At 42.7% G+C, this 16,654-nt stretch overlaps 1 protein-coding gene across 4 annotated transcripts in view; it reads left to right on the plus strand.

Annotated features, from left to right (window-relative positions):
• Positions 1–3,991, plus strand: part of TADA1 (transcriptional adaptor 1) — a 44,398-nt gene extending 40,407 nt beyond the window's left edge. The window contains exons 7-8 of one of the 4 annotated variants that reach the window (XM_081298922.1): positions 2,013–2,116; positions 3,155–3,443. In XM_081298922.1, coding sequence (XP_081155048.1) covers positions 2,013–2,116; positions 3,155–3,294 — 244 coding nt within the window. In that variant the 3' untranslated portion in view covers positions 3,295–3,443. Of the gene's footprint in view, positions 1–2,012; positions 2,122–3,154 lie in introns of all 4 variants that reach the window. The other 3 variants (XM_081298923.1, XM_081298919.1, XM_081298921.1) reach the window with 3 other exon arrangements.
• The last annotated feature ends 12,663 nt before the right edge of the window (positions 3,992–16,654 follow it).

Here is a 16,654-nt window from a genome sequence, read left to right on the forward strand (position 1 = left end):
CCACTTTATTTAATTTGTTTATCAGTTCTAAGAATCTTTTGATGGAGTTGCTAGGCTTTTTTATGTGTAGCATCATATCTGCAAAGAAGGATATTTTCACCTCATATTTTCCTATGCACGGGGCTTCTTTTTCTTGCCTAATTTCTCTAGCTAAAACTTCTAGTATTATTTTGAATGTTAGTGATGAGAACGGGACCCTCTGTTTGTCCTGATATTAGGGGAATGTCTTGGGTTTCCTCCAGTTCAGTGTGTTGTTGGCTGTGCAGTTGTCACATATAGTCTTTATTTAAAACGTTGCAGTATGATTCTCCTGTACTTTATTTATTCAGGGAATTTATCATGAAGGGATATCAAATTTTAATCAAAGGCTTTTTTGCATCCATTGAGATTGTCCTATAATTTTTATCATTAATTCTATTTATGTGCCATATTATGTTTATTGATTTCCATTTGTTGAACCCTCCTTAAATCCCTAGAATGAAATCAACTTGATCACGGTATATAATCTTCTTAATGTTCTGTTGAATTTTTGTTTATCTTTTATTTTCAAGTATTTTGTGTATAAATTTTTCATCTATTGCATCAGGGATATTGACCTATAATTTTCTTTTTTGTATCCTTGTCAAGTTTTTTTAAAAATATTTTTTAGTTGTATTTGGACACAAATTGTTTATTTTATTTATTTTTATGTGGTGCTAAGGATCGAACCCAATGCCTCACATGTGCTAGGTGAGTGCTGTACCTGAGCCTCCCTTGTCAATTTTGGTAGCAGGATAATGCTGGCTTCTTAGAGTGAGTTTGGAAGGGTTTCTTTCCTTTCTGTTTTACGGAATACTGTGAAGTGCACTGATATTAATTCCTCTTTAAATGTTTGGAAAGGTCAGCAGTAAATCCATTCAGTCCTGGAGTTTTCTTTGTTGAGAGACTTTTCATTCTTGATTAAATCTCATTACTTGTTATTGGTCTATTTAGGTTTCAAATTCTCTTTGTTCAATTTTGGTAGGTCATTTGTGTCTAGAAACTATCCTTTTCTTCTAGATTTTCCAGTTTATTGTTATATAGTTGATCAAAATGTTTCATATTGGTCCTTCTGATTTTGTGTTGTAGCATGCAATATCTTTTAAAATTTTTTATTTAATTTATTTGAATCTTATTTCTCTGTCTCTTGGTTAGTTTAGCTAAAGGTTTGTCAATTTTGTTTATCTTTTCAAGGAACCAACTCTGTTTCTTTGATCCTTTTTATTGTTCTTTAGCATCTATTTCATTTATTTATTCTTTGATCTTTATTGTTTCTTTCCTTTTACTGACTTTGAGACCTCCAGTTAGGCTATTTAAATCTCTCCATTTTTTTTGTGTGTGTGTGTGTGTACAGCCTTCCATCTGAGTACTGCTGTTGCTGTGTCCCATAGGCTTGGTATGTTGTGTTTTCATTGTTGTTTGGTTCAAAAAGCTTTGACCTTTCCCCTCTCACTTCCTCAAGGACTCGGTGTTTATCCAGTAGTGTGTCGTTCAATCTCCATGTGTTTGTGTAGTCTGTAAATTCTCTCTTGCCGTTGCTTTCTAGTTTCTGATCAAAGATGAAGGATATCATTTCAAGTTTTTTGACTTTGTTAAGACTTGCATTGTGGCCTAATATATGGTCTATTCTAGAAAAAGATTCAGGTGCTGATGAAAAGAATGTGCATTCTGTAGCTGTTGGATGGGACATTCTGTAAATGTCTGATGAGTCCATTTGATCTGTAGTCTAATTTAATTCTAATATTTCTTTGTTGATTTTTTTGGGGGGTCTGGATGTTCTACCTATTAGTGAGAGTTGGGTATTAAAGTCACCCATTACTATGGCATTGGGGCCTATCTCTCCCTTTATATATACTAGTGTTTGTTTTATGAAATTTGGTCTTGTGAAATTTCCACATTGGATACATATTAATTTATAGTTATTATGTCTCTTTGAATTGTTTTCTTGAGCAACATAAAATGGTTTGTTTTATCTCTCTTGATTTTGTCTCCAGATCTACTTTGTCAGATGTAGATATACTCCTGCTGCCTTTGGACTTTGTTTGCTTGGGATATCTTTTTTCCTGCTTTTATTTTCAGGGTGTGAATATCTTTGCAGGTGAGGTAAGTTTCTTGTAGGCAATATTGTTGGGTCTTCTTTTTTAATCCTTTCAGCCAGTTTTTGTCTTTTAATCAAGACCATTTACATCCGCAGTTACTACTGAAAGGTATGTACTTTTTCTTTGAAAGGTATCTTGTTTTCCTTTGAGTTGTTTTAAATATTGTTTCTTCCTTTCCGAATCATCTTTCAAGCTGATGGTTTGCTATATTGATAACATTTGATTCTTTCTTATTCCTTATTTGTGTGTCTCTTCTAACAGTGGGGATTACACTTCCACGAACTCTCATGATAGTGACTCCATTTCTTCTGGGTGTAGGATTCCCTTAAGTATCTTTTGTAAGGCTGTTTTAGGGGTCATACATTCCCTTAGTTTATGCTCATCTTGGAAGATCTTTATTTCTCTTTCCACTCTGAAGGTTAGTCTTGCTGGGTACAAAAATCTTGGTTATCAGTTATTTGTTCAGATTTTTTTTTTAGGTGGTAGTTCTTAATGAAGAAATTTTATTTAAAAGAATAAAACATCATAATAAAATTTTATCTCAGATAACTCTACATTTATTCTCCACCAGACCCATTTCTGAAAGCAAGAACATCGAGGGGCTTTGGGTAAAAGAACTATAAATAACAGTGGAAAAAAATGATTTGTTTAATTCCCTTTGATCCTTGTCATCCTTAAATTTAGGCTGCTTTTCTTTTTTAGATAAAATATTGCTAGTAAAATGTAAAACCAGAGAACTTTCTAGTCAAGGCTTGTGGATTTATAAGTGCTAGATTATTGATTGATTGCTTCCCCCATTTATTCATTTTAAGGATACTAATCATAAGAGAAAACTAAATAATAATGATTTAGTTTGTAATAAAATTTTATTACTATAGTATGATTCATGAGATTAATGTTTCATCAGAATCAATGACTACATAAACTGAATTCTTAGAGATGTTTAGGGAATGCACCAAATCTAGTAATTATACTGAAGATTTCCCAAGAAACTATGACCCGGATCCTAAAGGTGGTTCCATTCATTCTTTCCTCAGGCCACAGTCCATACATCATAGCTTTTGTTTGCTCAAGAGTCACTACTGCACAATTACTGGGGCCAGACGTGAAGATTCAATGGCAAGAAGGCTCTCGCCCAGCTGCGGAGCATGGAGGATGGACAGTCACACGTCAATGAGGTCTTCAGTGAGTGTGAAAATGGAGAGCAGTGGACGCACAGAGGGGAGAGGCCAAGTTTCACAGAAGTGGGAAATCAGGGAAGGTATCACGAGTCCATCCAGTCAAAGAGTTGAAAGAGAAAGACCTGGTCATGCAGGCAGGACCCAGTGTTTGTCAACCACAGAGCGGGCAGAGCACCACCTGAGAGTGGCAAGGACATGTCACACAGGGCCTTGTAAGTTATCCTTCAACTTATGAAGTTTATGTGAAGGCCAGTGGGTAGCCATTGAGCCAATGAAAGAGGTAAGTGCACAATCAGCCTTACATTTAAGAAAATGCCTCTGGTAGCCACAGGACCAGGGGATTGGAAGAAAACAGGTGCAGAGACGGTGGTCCAGTGAGAAGAGGTAAGGAGCAGGAATGGCTGTGAAAATGGGAAAATATTTAATAAGAGACAAAAGCAGGAGATCATGATGAGTTAACTTTTTTTTTTTTAAGAGAGAGGGAGAGAGAATTTTAATGTTTATTTTTAAATTTTCGGCGGACACAACATCTTTCTTTGTATGTGGTGCTGAGGATCGAACCCGGGCCGCACGCATGCCAGGCCAGCGCACTACCGCTTGAGCCACATCCCCAGCCTATGAGTTAACTTTTCGTTCTGTATGCATATGTAGCTTTGAAAATGCCACTGTTTACCCAAAGTTATAAACCTCTTATGTCCACTTCTGCTGTTTCTGATCTTTTTTTTGGGGGGGGGGTGTGGGTAGGGGGGAAGTACCAGGGATTGAACTCGGGGGCACTCACCCACTGAGCCACATCCCCAGCCCTATTTTATATTTTATTTAGAGACAGGGTCTCACTGAGTTGCTTAGTGCCTTGCTTTTGCTGAGGCTGGCTTTGAACTCATGTGATCCTCCTGCCTTGGTCTCCTGGCTAGCTGGGATTACAGGTATGCATGCGCCCCTGCACCTGACAGTCTCTGATCTTATGATTCCATGGGCACCTGGGTGGCAGAGAAAAAGGTGATGAACAGGCTGATGTTTATGTCTAGTGTCCAGGGGCAGCATTCTCTGCTGCAGGAACTCAGGGGCCTGCAGTTTCTGCTGCTGCTTCCTGCGCCCCTGCTCTGCACCTGCTCACACAAGAGTTGCTAAATGGGCTGGGGATGTGGCTCAAGCGGTAGCGAGCTCGCCTGGCATGCCTGCGGCCCGGGTTCGATCCTCAGCACCACATACCAACAAAGATGTTGTGTCCGAGAACTAAAAAATAAATATTAAGGGCTGGGGATGTGGCTCAAGCGGTAGCACGCTTGTCTGGCATGCGTGCGGCCCGGGTTCGAGCCTCAGCACCACATACCAACAAAGATGTTGTGTCCGCCGATAACTAAAAAAATAAATAATTATTAAAAAAAAAAAAGAGTTGCTAAGTGAAATTTCCTAATGGAGGACCATTTTATCAGTGGCTTGGAGGCCCCAGGATACTCTACAGAACTTCACTGAAAGGCCGTCAGGACCAGCATTCCCAAGGAGAGGATAGAAACAGGAGCAAAGCTTCATAGGTAGCAAATGCAACTCAGTGAGAAGCAGTACTCCTGCCATTTGAGTCCTGAGCCACGGAGCAGCTAGACATGCTCCTTAATCTGCCACCTTGAATCTCCCCATTTTAGGTCTTGAAATACATCATTTCATGTCCTTTCTTTGAGGGTTTCTGCCGAGAAATCTGATGGGGTTTCCTTTAAGTGTGACTTTGGTGCTTTTCTCACAGATTTTAACATTCTTTTTTTGTCTTGTACCTTTGGCAATTTAACTGTGACAAAATAGACACCCCAAAGGCACATCTCAGGGACCTGCGTTCTCCATTCTCCAGTCACACCCTTCCTGCCTGTGATTACCACCCAGTTAATCCATCTTCACTGGATTAATTAGGTTACACCTCTCCTGATCCAATCACCTCTCCTCCGAACATTCTTGAATTCTCTCACACTGACAATGCACTGGGGCTTCCAAGCCACGCTACCTGCTGACTGCCCTGCCCAGAAGTGGTGGGAGGGCAGTGCAGTGGGCTCCTGTGGGTTGGAGGGTGGCAGGAGCCCGCCATGCAAGTGGCAGGCCTGAGTCGCTGGGAGCCAAGGTGCCCCCACCTGCCACCCTTTGGTGGCCAGGAGCTGGTGAGGACGCCTGCTGCAGAAGCCCGTTCCACACAGCGCTATAGCCCAGGAACCTTCCAACACAGCCCAAGAACCTCAATCTCCCGCTTCCAGACCAGCCCCAGAAAACTGGAAGTGGGGCAGAGCTAAATGAAAGTCTGGACTCCAGAGTGGACCAATAGCATTAGTTTGTTTCCAACCCTAATTAGCATAAGCTTTGACCAATAGTGTTAGTGTGCTTCCAATGCTAATTAGCATAAATTTGGACCAATAGCATTAGCACTTTTTCAAACCCTAATTAGCATAAGTTTGGACCAATAACAGTGAACCAAGTGCTATAGAAACCCTTAGAGCCAGTTCTATAGCAGGGGAGTCTGTTAATGGGTTTTGTGTTGTGAGCAGGACTTTTGTTTTTGTTCTGCTGTTGGATAAGTCGCACAGTTAAATTCACACATTTAAGAACTACTTGTCCAAGAATCTGGAAAAAAGAAATTGAGGGTGAGTTTTGGGGATGTGGGGCATGGCTTTCCTTTAGGAACTGCAATAGTTTTCAGCTGGGGACTCCTATGCTTGCACAGGATACATTATTTTATCTGAACACTACAGTTTTAATCTGTGAGCTTTGGAAGGACATTTTGTATCTGAACCGTAATAATTACCAACATCTCAGGTCTATATTATGTGACAGTGATTTGTATTGTGTATATAAAACTTCAACTTTAAAAGAGAGCTACTGGCAGAGTTATGGAAACCACCAGCCCCAAGTGAAGTCCACTTAGAGTTGGTTCCTTTAGGCACAGTTGAGTCTAGGTAGGACCTCTCTGGGCTCTTGGTATTGGCGTAGGGCATTTTGGTAGTCATTACTATGCATATAAAAAAGGACCATCAGTTTTGAGTGGTCATCTCAGTGTGATGCACAACAACCTCTTAATAAGATAACAGTATTTATGAAGGATATTATTGGTATAATTTCCCAGTGGAAATTACTGCCTTCCTCTCCTCAGCTTCTACACAGAGGAGTACATGTTTTGAGAAGCTCTCTAGTGAATTGGATCTATCATGGAATGTGAGACACTGTGCAGGGGCCTCCAAAGAAGCTGTGACTCAGGGATTCTGCACGAGCATCATTGCTAAAACACTGTTCAGCTCCATGTGCTTCTCACATTCATACACAAAGAAAACAATGCAGAACCCAAGCTTATTTATTTTATAATCCAAGTTTAAAATTACTCCTGACATTAAGGTTTTTGCCTGTGAACTTTGTTTTTTTGAACACTCAAGTTATGTTTTTGCCCCTAATTTTCTAGATTTGGCTTCTAGAGAATTATTTCATTTGAAGATATTTAGAGCAGAAACATGAATTCACGGGTGTGAAAGGGTGAAACGTGATGCAGAGGAAAGGGGATTGTATGGAGAGTCACTACTATTTCAGGGAGCTTGCTTTCTTGGCTGTAATGTGGAGGCTGTAGCGGAGTCCCAGTGGTTGTATGGTGAATGAATTTGACAGGGGAAAAACTATACCGACAGATGAGAGGATGGGGAGGGGAGCAAATAAGAAGTATAAGGCTTCTTTCTGCTTCTGGTCATCAGTAAGTTTTAAGCGTGGGTGCAGGTGAAGGTGCTATGGCAGCAGACAACTAACATTTTCTCCTCCTTTGACTCACTTGGTCCATTTCTATATCTGGTGGAAACCAGGGAAAGAGAATGGTGACAATAATATAGAAAAATAATTTCTCTGTGAAGGGGGCTGCTGAGTTGTTTGAGATGCAGTACTGTTATGGTTGGATCTGGCATGTCCCCCACAACTCCCGTGATGGCGGCTTGCTTCTCCGTGTGGCAGTATTCAGAGTGGGGCTTTTGGAACTGATTGGGTCATGAGGGCTCTGACCTCATCAGTGGATTCTTCCATTGATGGATTTATAACTTGATGGTATTTTGGGGGCATGGTGGTGGAAACTATAGGAGGTGGGGACTAGTCGGTGGAAGTAGGTCACTGGGGAAGGGCATTCCCTGAAGTATATCTTATAACTAGCCCCTTCAGGTGTGGACACTGAGGGACTATGGCTGTTTTTATGATTCAGGATAGACTGTTTGTTAACTCCATGTAGAACTTTTCACTTGTACAGATCATGTAGGGACTTAGTAGGCATCTGGTCTCCTCCTCCTCCTCTAGCCAATGCCATGAGTCCACATGAATCCTGGCTGCCATGCCCTATCGTCCACTACAGTGACCTTGCCTTTGGAAGCTGAGTGCTTCTACTTGGCCTCTGCTGCAGGTGGGGTCAGTGACTCTCACTGCGTTTAGGGTTCCCAAATGGTGACCGAGTTCCCACACCTCTATCTGGACTACACAGAAGAGTGATCACAGAGCTCTTAAAAAATGTTGGAGCTTGCTTCACAAATTTATTTCCCACAGTAATGATGAAAGGCATGTTTTTGGAACCCCAAATATGGGTGAGTAGGTCATAAATGGCAAATCTACCCTAATTTTCTGATCTCCCCAAGCCTTTGACTCTCTTTTTCTACTTAAACCAAAGCAAAATGGCCCCCCAAAATTGCATTTCTAATGATTTCTCAGGCAATTACGCTGCTTCTAGTAAGTGATCACACTTAGAATCAAAGCTTAAGATCCTAAATATTTTCCATTGCCTCCCAGTTCATAATGGAATTCCATCTCATTCTGCTCTGAGCTTGCACACACATGCACACCCAAAGGTCTTGCTAATCTATGTTGAAAGGAGAAAGCTGAAAACGTGTAAGAAAGGATTCTAGAAATGTTAGTCTATGGTGAACAGAGTGTTTTGTTGGGTTATCACTGTGGGTGCTCTTGCTTGACACCTGGATTTAATGCAGTCATTCCTGCATGTGGAAAAGCCCTCATGTTTAGTTGGTTGACTACTGAAGTGTGGATCCAATATCCTGCATTCCCTGACATGATGTGGAAGAAGGGATTTAAGGACCTAGGGAAATAAGATTTATGATATGCACATTTGGCTTACTTCGACTATGGTTTCTGGGAGAGCCAGAGAATCTTAATGTCATTAAGACATTGATGATGCATTAGGGAGGGAAACATGAGCATCCCTGTGGGGCTGTATATGATTCTTTCTAGGCCAGGGAGGACAACTGCAGAGGGCACCATTGATCTAGTGACCCTGATTTCAAGATGACAGTATCCCAGAATAGTAGAGTCTGAGTGCTGAACACACATTGATTGCACCTGGTGAATGGAAAGTAGTATGTACCCTCAATGCTTTAGCAAGACTCGGGTGCCAATTGGTGAGGGATGAACCCATGAAATATTGGTGAAGGTTTGGGAAAAGGTCCAGGGCCCGTCAGGACCTCCTTTCTAAAGTGAAAAAGAAGTTGCTGCATCTGCTCGTGCCTCCAGCTGATGAGGCACAGTGCTGTGGGGAAAGAGCCATTGTTTGACTTTGCAGCAATGTACACCACTACACCACGTGCTGGGATGCCTCTGTGATCTTATTTTCCAAGTCAAGTTGCGCGGTTTGAGTTAAGCCTGGGACAAAGGGAGGCTTAGCAGCAGCACAAAACTGATGTTTTCCTCCCAAACTCTTAGGCCAGCAAACAGTAGCTTGAAATATAGAATGGACACTGTTTCTCCAGGGAACTTCATCCTGGGGTGAGGAGCTTCATTCCTGGTGCTTCCACAGGGCACAGTAGATGGCCTCCAGCACAACTGTTGTGGTCTTCCTCTGTGTACCCTGCCTTTCACCAAGACTTGGAGTTGCGTTCCCTCCTCTGGAATCGGAGCTATAGGAGCTGGCCTTGTGACTTGTTTTACCAATTGATGTATCAAAAGTGATATTCTGGGATTTCCAAGTCCAGTCTCCAAGATAAGAGGTAGCTTCAGTTTTCCTCCTTGGCGTCTGGCTCTCACAACACAGAGAAGTTGGCTGGGACTGCTGAACTGCAGAGACCATGGGAGAGAGGGGAGGGCCTGTGAGGAGCCCCAGGGTGCCAGGCCTGTTGTGAAGCCTTCTGGATCTTCCATCCCAGCCACCCACAGGTGAATGGAGCCCAGTGATCTTAGCTGATGCTACATGAAGAGCCTGCCTGAATTCTGGCCCCCTGGCCTTGTGGGACATGATGGATCATTGTTGTTTTAAGCCATTAAGTTTGGGGTGCTTTGTTGCACAGAAATAGTTGGACATATCAGTGGTCCCATAGCATTTGACACTGAGCAGTTTGGGCTCCTCAGGCTAAGAAACAACTAAACAGGCATAGAAGAGGCAGGCTGTTGGCTGGGGGGACTGCTTCTGGTGAGCTTAGGGCAATGGAGTTGCTGCTGCACAGTAAAGACAGAAGCCTGTGTCTAAAACCCAGGAGATGCATGGGGAGTATTCTGCTTGAAAATGATGTTTGATGAATGAAAAGCAAAACTGTGGTGAGAGTTTCAGTTTTTACTAGAATGAACATTTGGTAATCTTTGTTGAATTTGTGTAAGATAACTACTGAGTGAGGCTGATTATGTTTATAACCTTTTAATAGCTTTTTATAGAAATGCAGAAATATTAAACACATATGACAGAACTGTATATTGAACACCTGCAGGAAAAGATCTGCAGTGTCTGGGTAGCTGAACTGTCTTGCTTGTTGGCCATTGTCTTGGTGTCGGGAAACTATACAAATGTGTTTGTTTTGGGGTTAGGTAGAAACTACATTAAAAGTCACGTGTATTGTAACAATCATAAAACCAGTGGAAATAAATCAGGAGGAAGAGAATGTTGGGGAGTTGTAGGATCAGGGATTTGATAGGAGCAGGGATGTGAAGGCCAGAAGCAGGAGCAATAGAGAAAACAGCGTCTGGTTGAGCTTACAGCTAAGGGGCCCCAGCCCTTACCCTTGGCTAGAGCCCTGTGGACCCCTGGAGCTGGCCTCTGCCTGTGCCAGTCCATTCTCTTTTAGCTTAAAGTCGTTTTCCCCAAATACCCGATTGTGTCATTACTCTGCAGTTCACTGTTGCCCTGATCACAGAGTCTAGACCACCTGCCGTTCCGCAGGGCTATGGTGGACGGCATTCCAGCCTCCCGCTGGCCTCGCCGGGCCTGCCTGGCACAGCACACTGAACCTCCTTCATGTGCCTGCTTTCAGTGTCCTTAAGACAGTGGGTTACAGCACACTTCTCACTAGGGTTTGGATTAGATGTGAAATCTTGTCACTACTTTAAAAAAAAATCGTCATTTGCATAGTAGAGTCCTTAAAATGCTGTAAGGGCAGGAGCTAGTTCTCTCTCACTTTCTTCTATGACGTCAGTGCCTAGCACACTCAAAAAAATGTCTATTGAACAAGTGACGAGCATCTTAGAAATGTGCTTCTTTGTTAGGGAGAGTGAAAGGCGGTCTACCTGTGGCCAGCTCTTGGCAATGTTCTCTTTCTGTTTCCCTGTCCTGCACCACGTGGAACTGGAGAGATGCAGAAGCTTAGCTGAATTTAGCCTCATCTTTGTGCATATGAATTGGTTGCAATGAAATAACCACACATTTCAGGTGTTGGCTTAAAAGATGTCTTCTGTCCTCTGTCAATTGCAGTTTTTAGATAGTCACAGGCATTTATGTGAATTTTGGCATTTTCATGAATATTCGTTGAGAGTTTCTGCATTTTAGGCCATCTGTCTGCTTTTGCGAAGTTGGTTGTTACTGTGTCGTTGACTGACTTGGCCATTAGGTGATTCATTGACATGCGAATCGTGAGAAACAGCTTTGGTAACAGAAATCAGATGCCCGTGTTAGCTCAGCATAGGCAAATAATTAGCTTGTTTAAGATTTCTGTGAAATAGAATTTTCCTTTCTGCAATCAAAGTTACCATATGTTCCCATGATTTGGATTTCAAAGTACAGATAATTTGATGTGTGAAGAGTCTGTTGGCTGGAGGGAGTGCTTCTGGCACCTGGGGCTCCTCACAGGCCCTCCCCTCTCCCCCATGGTCTCTGAGGTTCAGTAGTCCCGGACAGCTTCTCTGTGCTGTGTGAGCCAGACCAAGGAGGAAAACCGAAGCCGCCTATTGTCTTGGAGACTTGTGTGTGTGTGTGAGTGTGTGTGTGTGTGTGAGTGTGTGTGTGTGTGGAGGGAGGGAGAGAGAGAGAGAGAGAGAGATTCTGGGGATCAAACCCAGGGAGGGCCTCATGCCTGCTGGGCAAGCCCTCTACTACTGAGTTACTAAACCTGTTCTTGATTTTGATCTTTGAGAAAAAATTTGTTGTGATTAACTCTACTAAAACTTTTCCAACTCAATCCACATTTTTTTTTCTGAATAATTTTATCTACTCATTCTTTGGCTAGAGGTTAGGCTTTCAAATGAATAAATTGTTGCTTCATGTCCTCCTTTGTTTCTTAATGTAGGTTTTGTTACCAGCTTTGCTTGGCTTATTTTCAGTCTCTGGGTGTCAAAAGCAGCACTGAAGTTAAGGTACCCTTCATATGCATGGTGCTACTCACCATGAACGTGACTTCTGAGGATATCAAGTGTCAGCAGTCTCTCTGATTTCTCCATGAGGGTTATAAAGAAATTGATTCAGTTCTGTTCCAGTTGAACTTCTGGGGCTGGCTCTGAGCTCAGTGCACAGCACTTCCTTGCTTGCTCAAGGCTCTGGATTCAATGCCCAGCACCACCCCCACTCCGCACCCTCCAAAAAATTCTTAGTTTTCCTGGGTTGTTTCTCTTCTGTATGATGATGGCCCATATGTCATTTTCAAAGGGTAATTTATTCAGCCCTGGGAAAGAATATTCAGAATCTGGAGAAACTTTAAAAAAATGTTTTTTAATATCTTTATTTTATTTTGCTTATTTATATGTGGTGCTGGGAATCGAACGCAGTGCCTCACGTGTAGGAGGCAAGCGCTCTACCACTGAGCCCCAGCCCCAGCCCCAGCCCCAGAATCTGGAGAAAATTTTACAGGCAAAGAACTCAGTCAAGAGAAGAGTGTTAGAGAGAAAGGACACTGTCTCTGCCTCCCAGGGAAGGACCCAGAGCTGGAGAGAAAGGACACGCACAGGGAACTGTCTCTGCCTCCCAGGGAAGGACCCAGAGCTGGAGAGAAAGGACACGCACAGGGAACTGTCTCTGCCTCCCAGGGAAGGACCCAGAGCTGGAGAGAAAGGACACGCACAGGGAACTGTCTCTGCCTCCCAGGGAAGGACCCAGAGCTGGAGAGAAAGGATACGCACAGGGAACTGTCTCTGCCTCCCAGGGAAGGACCCAGAGCTGGCCCTTTTGAGAGTTGTGAAGCAAATATCACTTTTTTCTTAGTGTAGAACAGATTATTTGTTTTCATCCTCAATTAAAAAAACAAAACCAAAAACTTGTGCCTTGAGATGTTAGTCGTTACCCTGATATATTTTGAATAGCGGTGTGTATAGTTTCAGACTCTTTTTCAACACTTCAAAAATCCAGAGACCTCTTCGTCCTCACATATTTTTGTTATGAGACCCTGCTCCAGAGGATTCACATTTTCTTTTTCTTTGCTTTTTTTGTTAACTGGGGACTTAACTCAGGGGCACTCGGCCACTGAGCCACATCCCCAGCCCTATTTATTTATATATATATATATTTTAGTTGTCGATGGACCTTTATTTTATTCATTTATTTATATGTGGTGCTGAGAATTGAGCCCAGTGCCTCATAAATGTGAGGCAAGTGCTCTCCCACTGAGCCACAGCCCGAGACCCCAGCCCTATTTTTGTATTTTATTTAGAGGTAGGCTCTCACTGAGTTGCTTAGTGTCTTGCGGTTATTGAGGCTGGCTTTGAACTTGCGATTCTCCTGTTTCAGTCTCCCGAGCCACTGGGATTACAGTGCGCCTGGCAGAGGATTCATATTTTCTAACTAATCTCCTTGAGTCTTGGGACTAATGTGCAATCCCTCAATGCCAGTTTTTTTTTTAAAAATACAATGTATAATAATAGAAAATAAACTGATCCAGCAGTGCTTCTCATAAAAAGGAAGAAAAATGGCAAAAAAAGTAAAAAATTAAAAAGATACAGTGGTTGGATTATAGTGGAAAGAAGAGTGTTGTTGGAAGGGTGATTTAATGTGCTAAATGGCACTAGGGATTTGGGTTTGTGTGGTCTCACTAGTTATAAGATCTTGGGCAAGTTAACTTCTGTCACTTTGTGTTCTCTATGAAATGAGGACGGTGACATCCGTCTTACAGGTTGTGAGAATTTAATTAGGTCACATGCTTGCATTTAGCACCTGCCACAGTGTCTGGCTAGAGTCAGCTGGAGCTGCTTCTCCTGCTGTTCACCCTCCACACTGCCTTTCAAGGAATCTCGTCTTGAGAAAGCTCTCCAGGACACTGCACCTCCTCACTCCTCCCAGGCAGAGGGCCGTGGGTTTGCCTCTTGGGTCCTTGTGCAGTGACTGCACACCTCTTTTTAAAACCGGTGGTTGCTGTTCTGGACTAGCAGGCTTGAAGCTGTCTTTGTACCAAGGCCTCGCACAGTTCATGGCACCTCCTGGGCACACAGGGCAAGCTGATTCCCTCCCAACATGTGGAATGTGGCTCTCCTTTCACAACAGGCATCCCAGAGCTTAGGAAACAAGGGGTGAGAGAGCCCTGGAGAACCTGATCCTACAACATTTAAGAAGTAAATATTCATCTTTCAAGTGGATTCTTTTCTCTTAAAAAAGATGCACTGTGTGTTCCTTTTCATAGCAAGTTCCCTTAAAAATTGGACTCAGTTACAAATATTTAATTATATTTAATATTTAATTATATATAGTGCTATTAATGCATTGGGAACTTAATTCATGATGGTCTGAAAAATTTTTAGATGGTTCTGTTATTTTCAAAGAACAGTATCTGTCACCAACCTATTTTTGTTAGTCTTTCAAGTAACTCTCAGTCTGTAACTTTTCCAGTATTTCTAATAGGAGATCCCCAAACCACAGAGAACTCTTGTTCTAAAAGTACCTACATTATGCCTACTTTCATGGGTTTATGCTTGACTAGTCAAGTATGCCTATATCTGTAATTTTCCATTACATAGAATTGTTAGAATGATATGGGTTTTAAGAAGAATTATCCTAGGTCTAAAAAACAAGCATCAGATCACAGCTTCAAGTTAACTCTTTCTATGGTCAGATTTTAATTTCATTGGATGTTTTATTTGAATGTGGGATTGGAAAAGAGTTGAGGAATGAGATTTTTTTTCTTTTGTTCTAAGCCAGTCACAAGGAAAAAATGGTTAATATGATGTTTTCAATTGTTCTGTCAACTTTCCTTGTGGTACAAGTCTATCTTCACCACTGAGGGACTTGACTTGTATCGGTTCACACTGTGCCTTACACTAGCACAGTTCCCAGAAGGATGTGACGATAAGCTCAACTAAAAGTGATGCAACCCGGAAGCTCTTGGAGGATTGCGTTTTCATGAAGATCTGGTGAAGACTGATGTCACCAACACCCAAGGAAGCTAGGCTTCAGTTGTTGCATTTCAGATATTAAATCTGGTCAGACAGGAATATATATCGTATGCGGTTTGTCCAGGTGCCTCCCAAATGACACCATGTGGCCCCAAGTCCACTCTGCCAGGATGTGGGGTGGGCCAAGACAGCCCGTAACTCCTTGCACAGGCCACCAGCTCTGGAGCCCGATGTTGGAATGGCAGTTCCTGTTGGCTAGAGGATGCCAACAAAACTAGCATTGGCTCCTCCCACAGAGGACAGGTTGGCAGATTGAAACAGAAACCCGCTATCCAGAATGGTTGGTTCTTTTACAACAATATCACTGTCCTCTGTGCCATTCAGAGGTGACTGATGTCTAGAAAATTTCACATTATGCTTCCTGCTACCCAATTTTGTGTTGGGGGTTCATTGCTGACAGTAACCCTGGTGGCTGAGTATCTGCAACATAGAGTGGGATTCAGGGAGTAAATGCAAATTTTATTTGGAAAGAACTTTGACTTAAGTAAATGTCCCTGGAAGAATAACAAATGCATCAAATAATACTCCTTTCAACTTTTCCTTTGTCCACAGGGAATATCAGGCTGAAATATTTCAATTTAGTAGAATATGCAGATGTTCATCAGTTCAATATCTAACAGACTGTAACAGTGTGAGATTCCATAGGATTAACTTCTGTGGGTGAGTTTGTGCTCTAAGAAACATGGTGTTTACCAGTTAAAAGTGAATTTAGTGAAAGGTAAATGACACTAGAGTTGGGTTCAAAGACATGCATTATGCAAGTGAGAGAAATTAAAATGAGAAGCAAGAATTGTCATATGGGCTACTTGGACTTTGGTGGCTGCAGATGTATCTGCGGGAGTGTGTGCTTATCCTCCTTGATGTCAACAGGAGATGAGAAAGGTCCCACGAAATTGAGCTCTTCTTAAAGAGCCAGCTAAGTGAGTTTTCTGATTGCTCAACACATGCTAGGTGCTGGAGCTACAGATGAGGCGGAGACAGCCTCCTGTGTGCTTAGTGTGCAGATGGTCTGCGGGATTCAGGTACAGAGGTGAGAACTGTCGCTCTGCCTCTACCTCTCATCCCAGCCACTGAGGATGAAGGAGCAAAAGCCCAAGGGGCGGAGGCAGGACCCTTGGGATACCTGGTTCCCATGCTCAGAGCCTCAGAGGTGCATAGGGAAGAGGAGGTGCCCATCTCCTCCACACAGTGCGGGTCCCGTCAACCACTGGCAGAGCCTCAGCTCAGAACTCTGAAGGCCCGGCTAGGCTTAAAGTCCACATTCTAGTTACTGGTTGTCACTTACCAACTGCAAATTTATAAAATAAATCCTCAGCCGTACCTGTGCTGTGGTTTTAGACCACAAATAGCATAGTTAAAATTTGTTGTTTAGTTTATGTTCTGATCAGAAACTGATGAAGGAGTTGGGAAGCCATGGAGAATACTTTAAAGTGAATGACGACTGCAGCGTCTCTCTTCATCCCACATGCACTCTGTACCCAGCCACGTGTGGTGTTTGCCAGTGTGCCGTGTGCACTGTACAAAACACCAGAGGGCTGTTCCCATCTGGAGGCAGAATTGTTTCATAAATTAAGGGTTGATGATCATTAATAATGAGAGACTATTTCAGGTTGGGTCCTGAACAGGCGCTATGAATGTAAGAATGAATCAAGCATGCTCCCTCAAAGTACACAGTTCATGTTCTCGAGTGAGAGGCGGGAGAACCAAGTCAGCCAGCACTGTAGCTGAGTTCCCACATGACATCTGCTCCAGAATGCCCAGTGTGCCAGCCACACTGGTGTTCCA

This window comes from Spermophilus citellus (genome assembly GCF_964194105.1).
Source record: "Spermophilus citellus genome assembly, chromosome: 6".
In the NCBI taxonomy this organism is placed as follows: domain Eukaryota; kingdom Metazoa; phylum Chordata; class Mammalia; order Rodentia; family Sciuridae; genus Spermophilus; species Spermophilus citellus.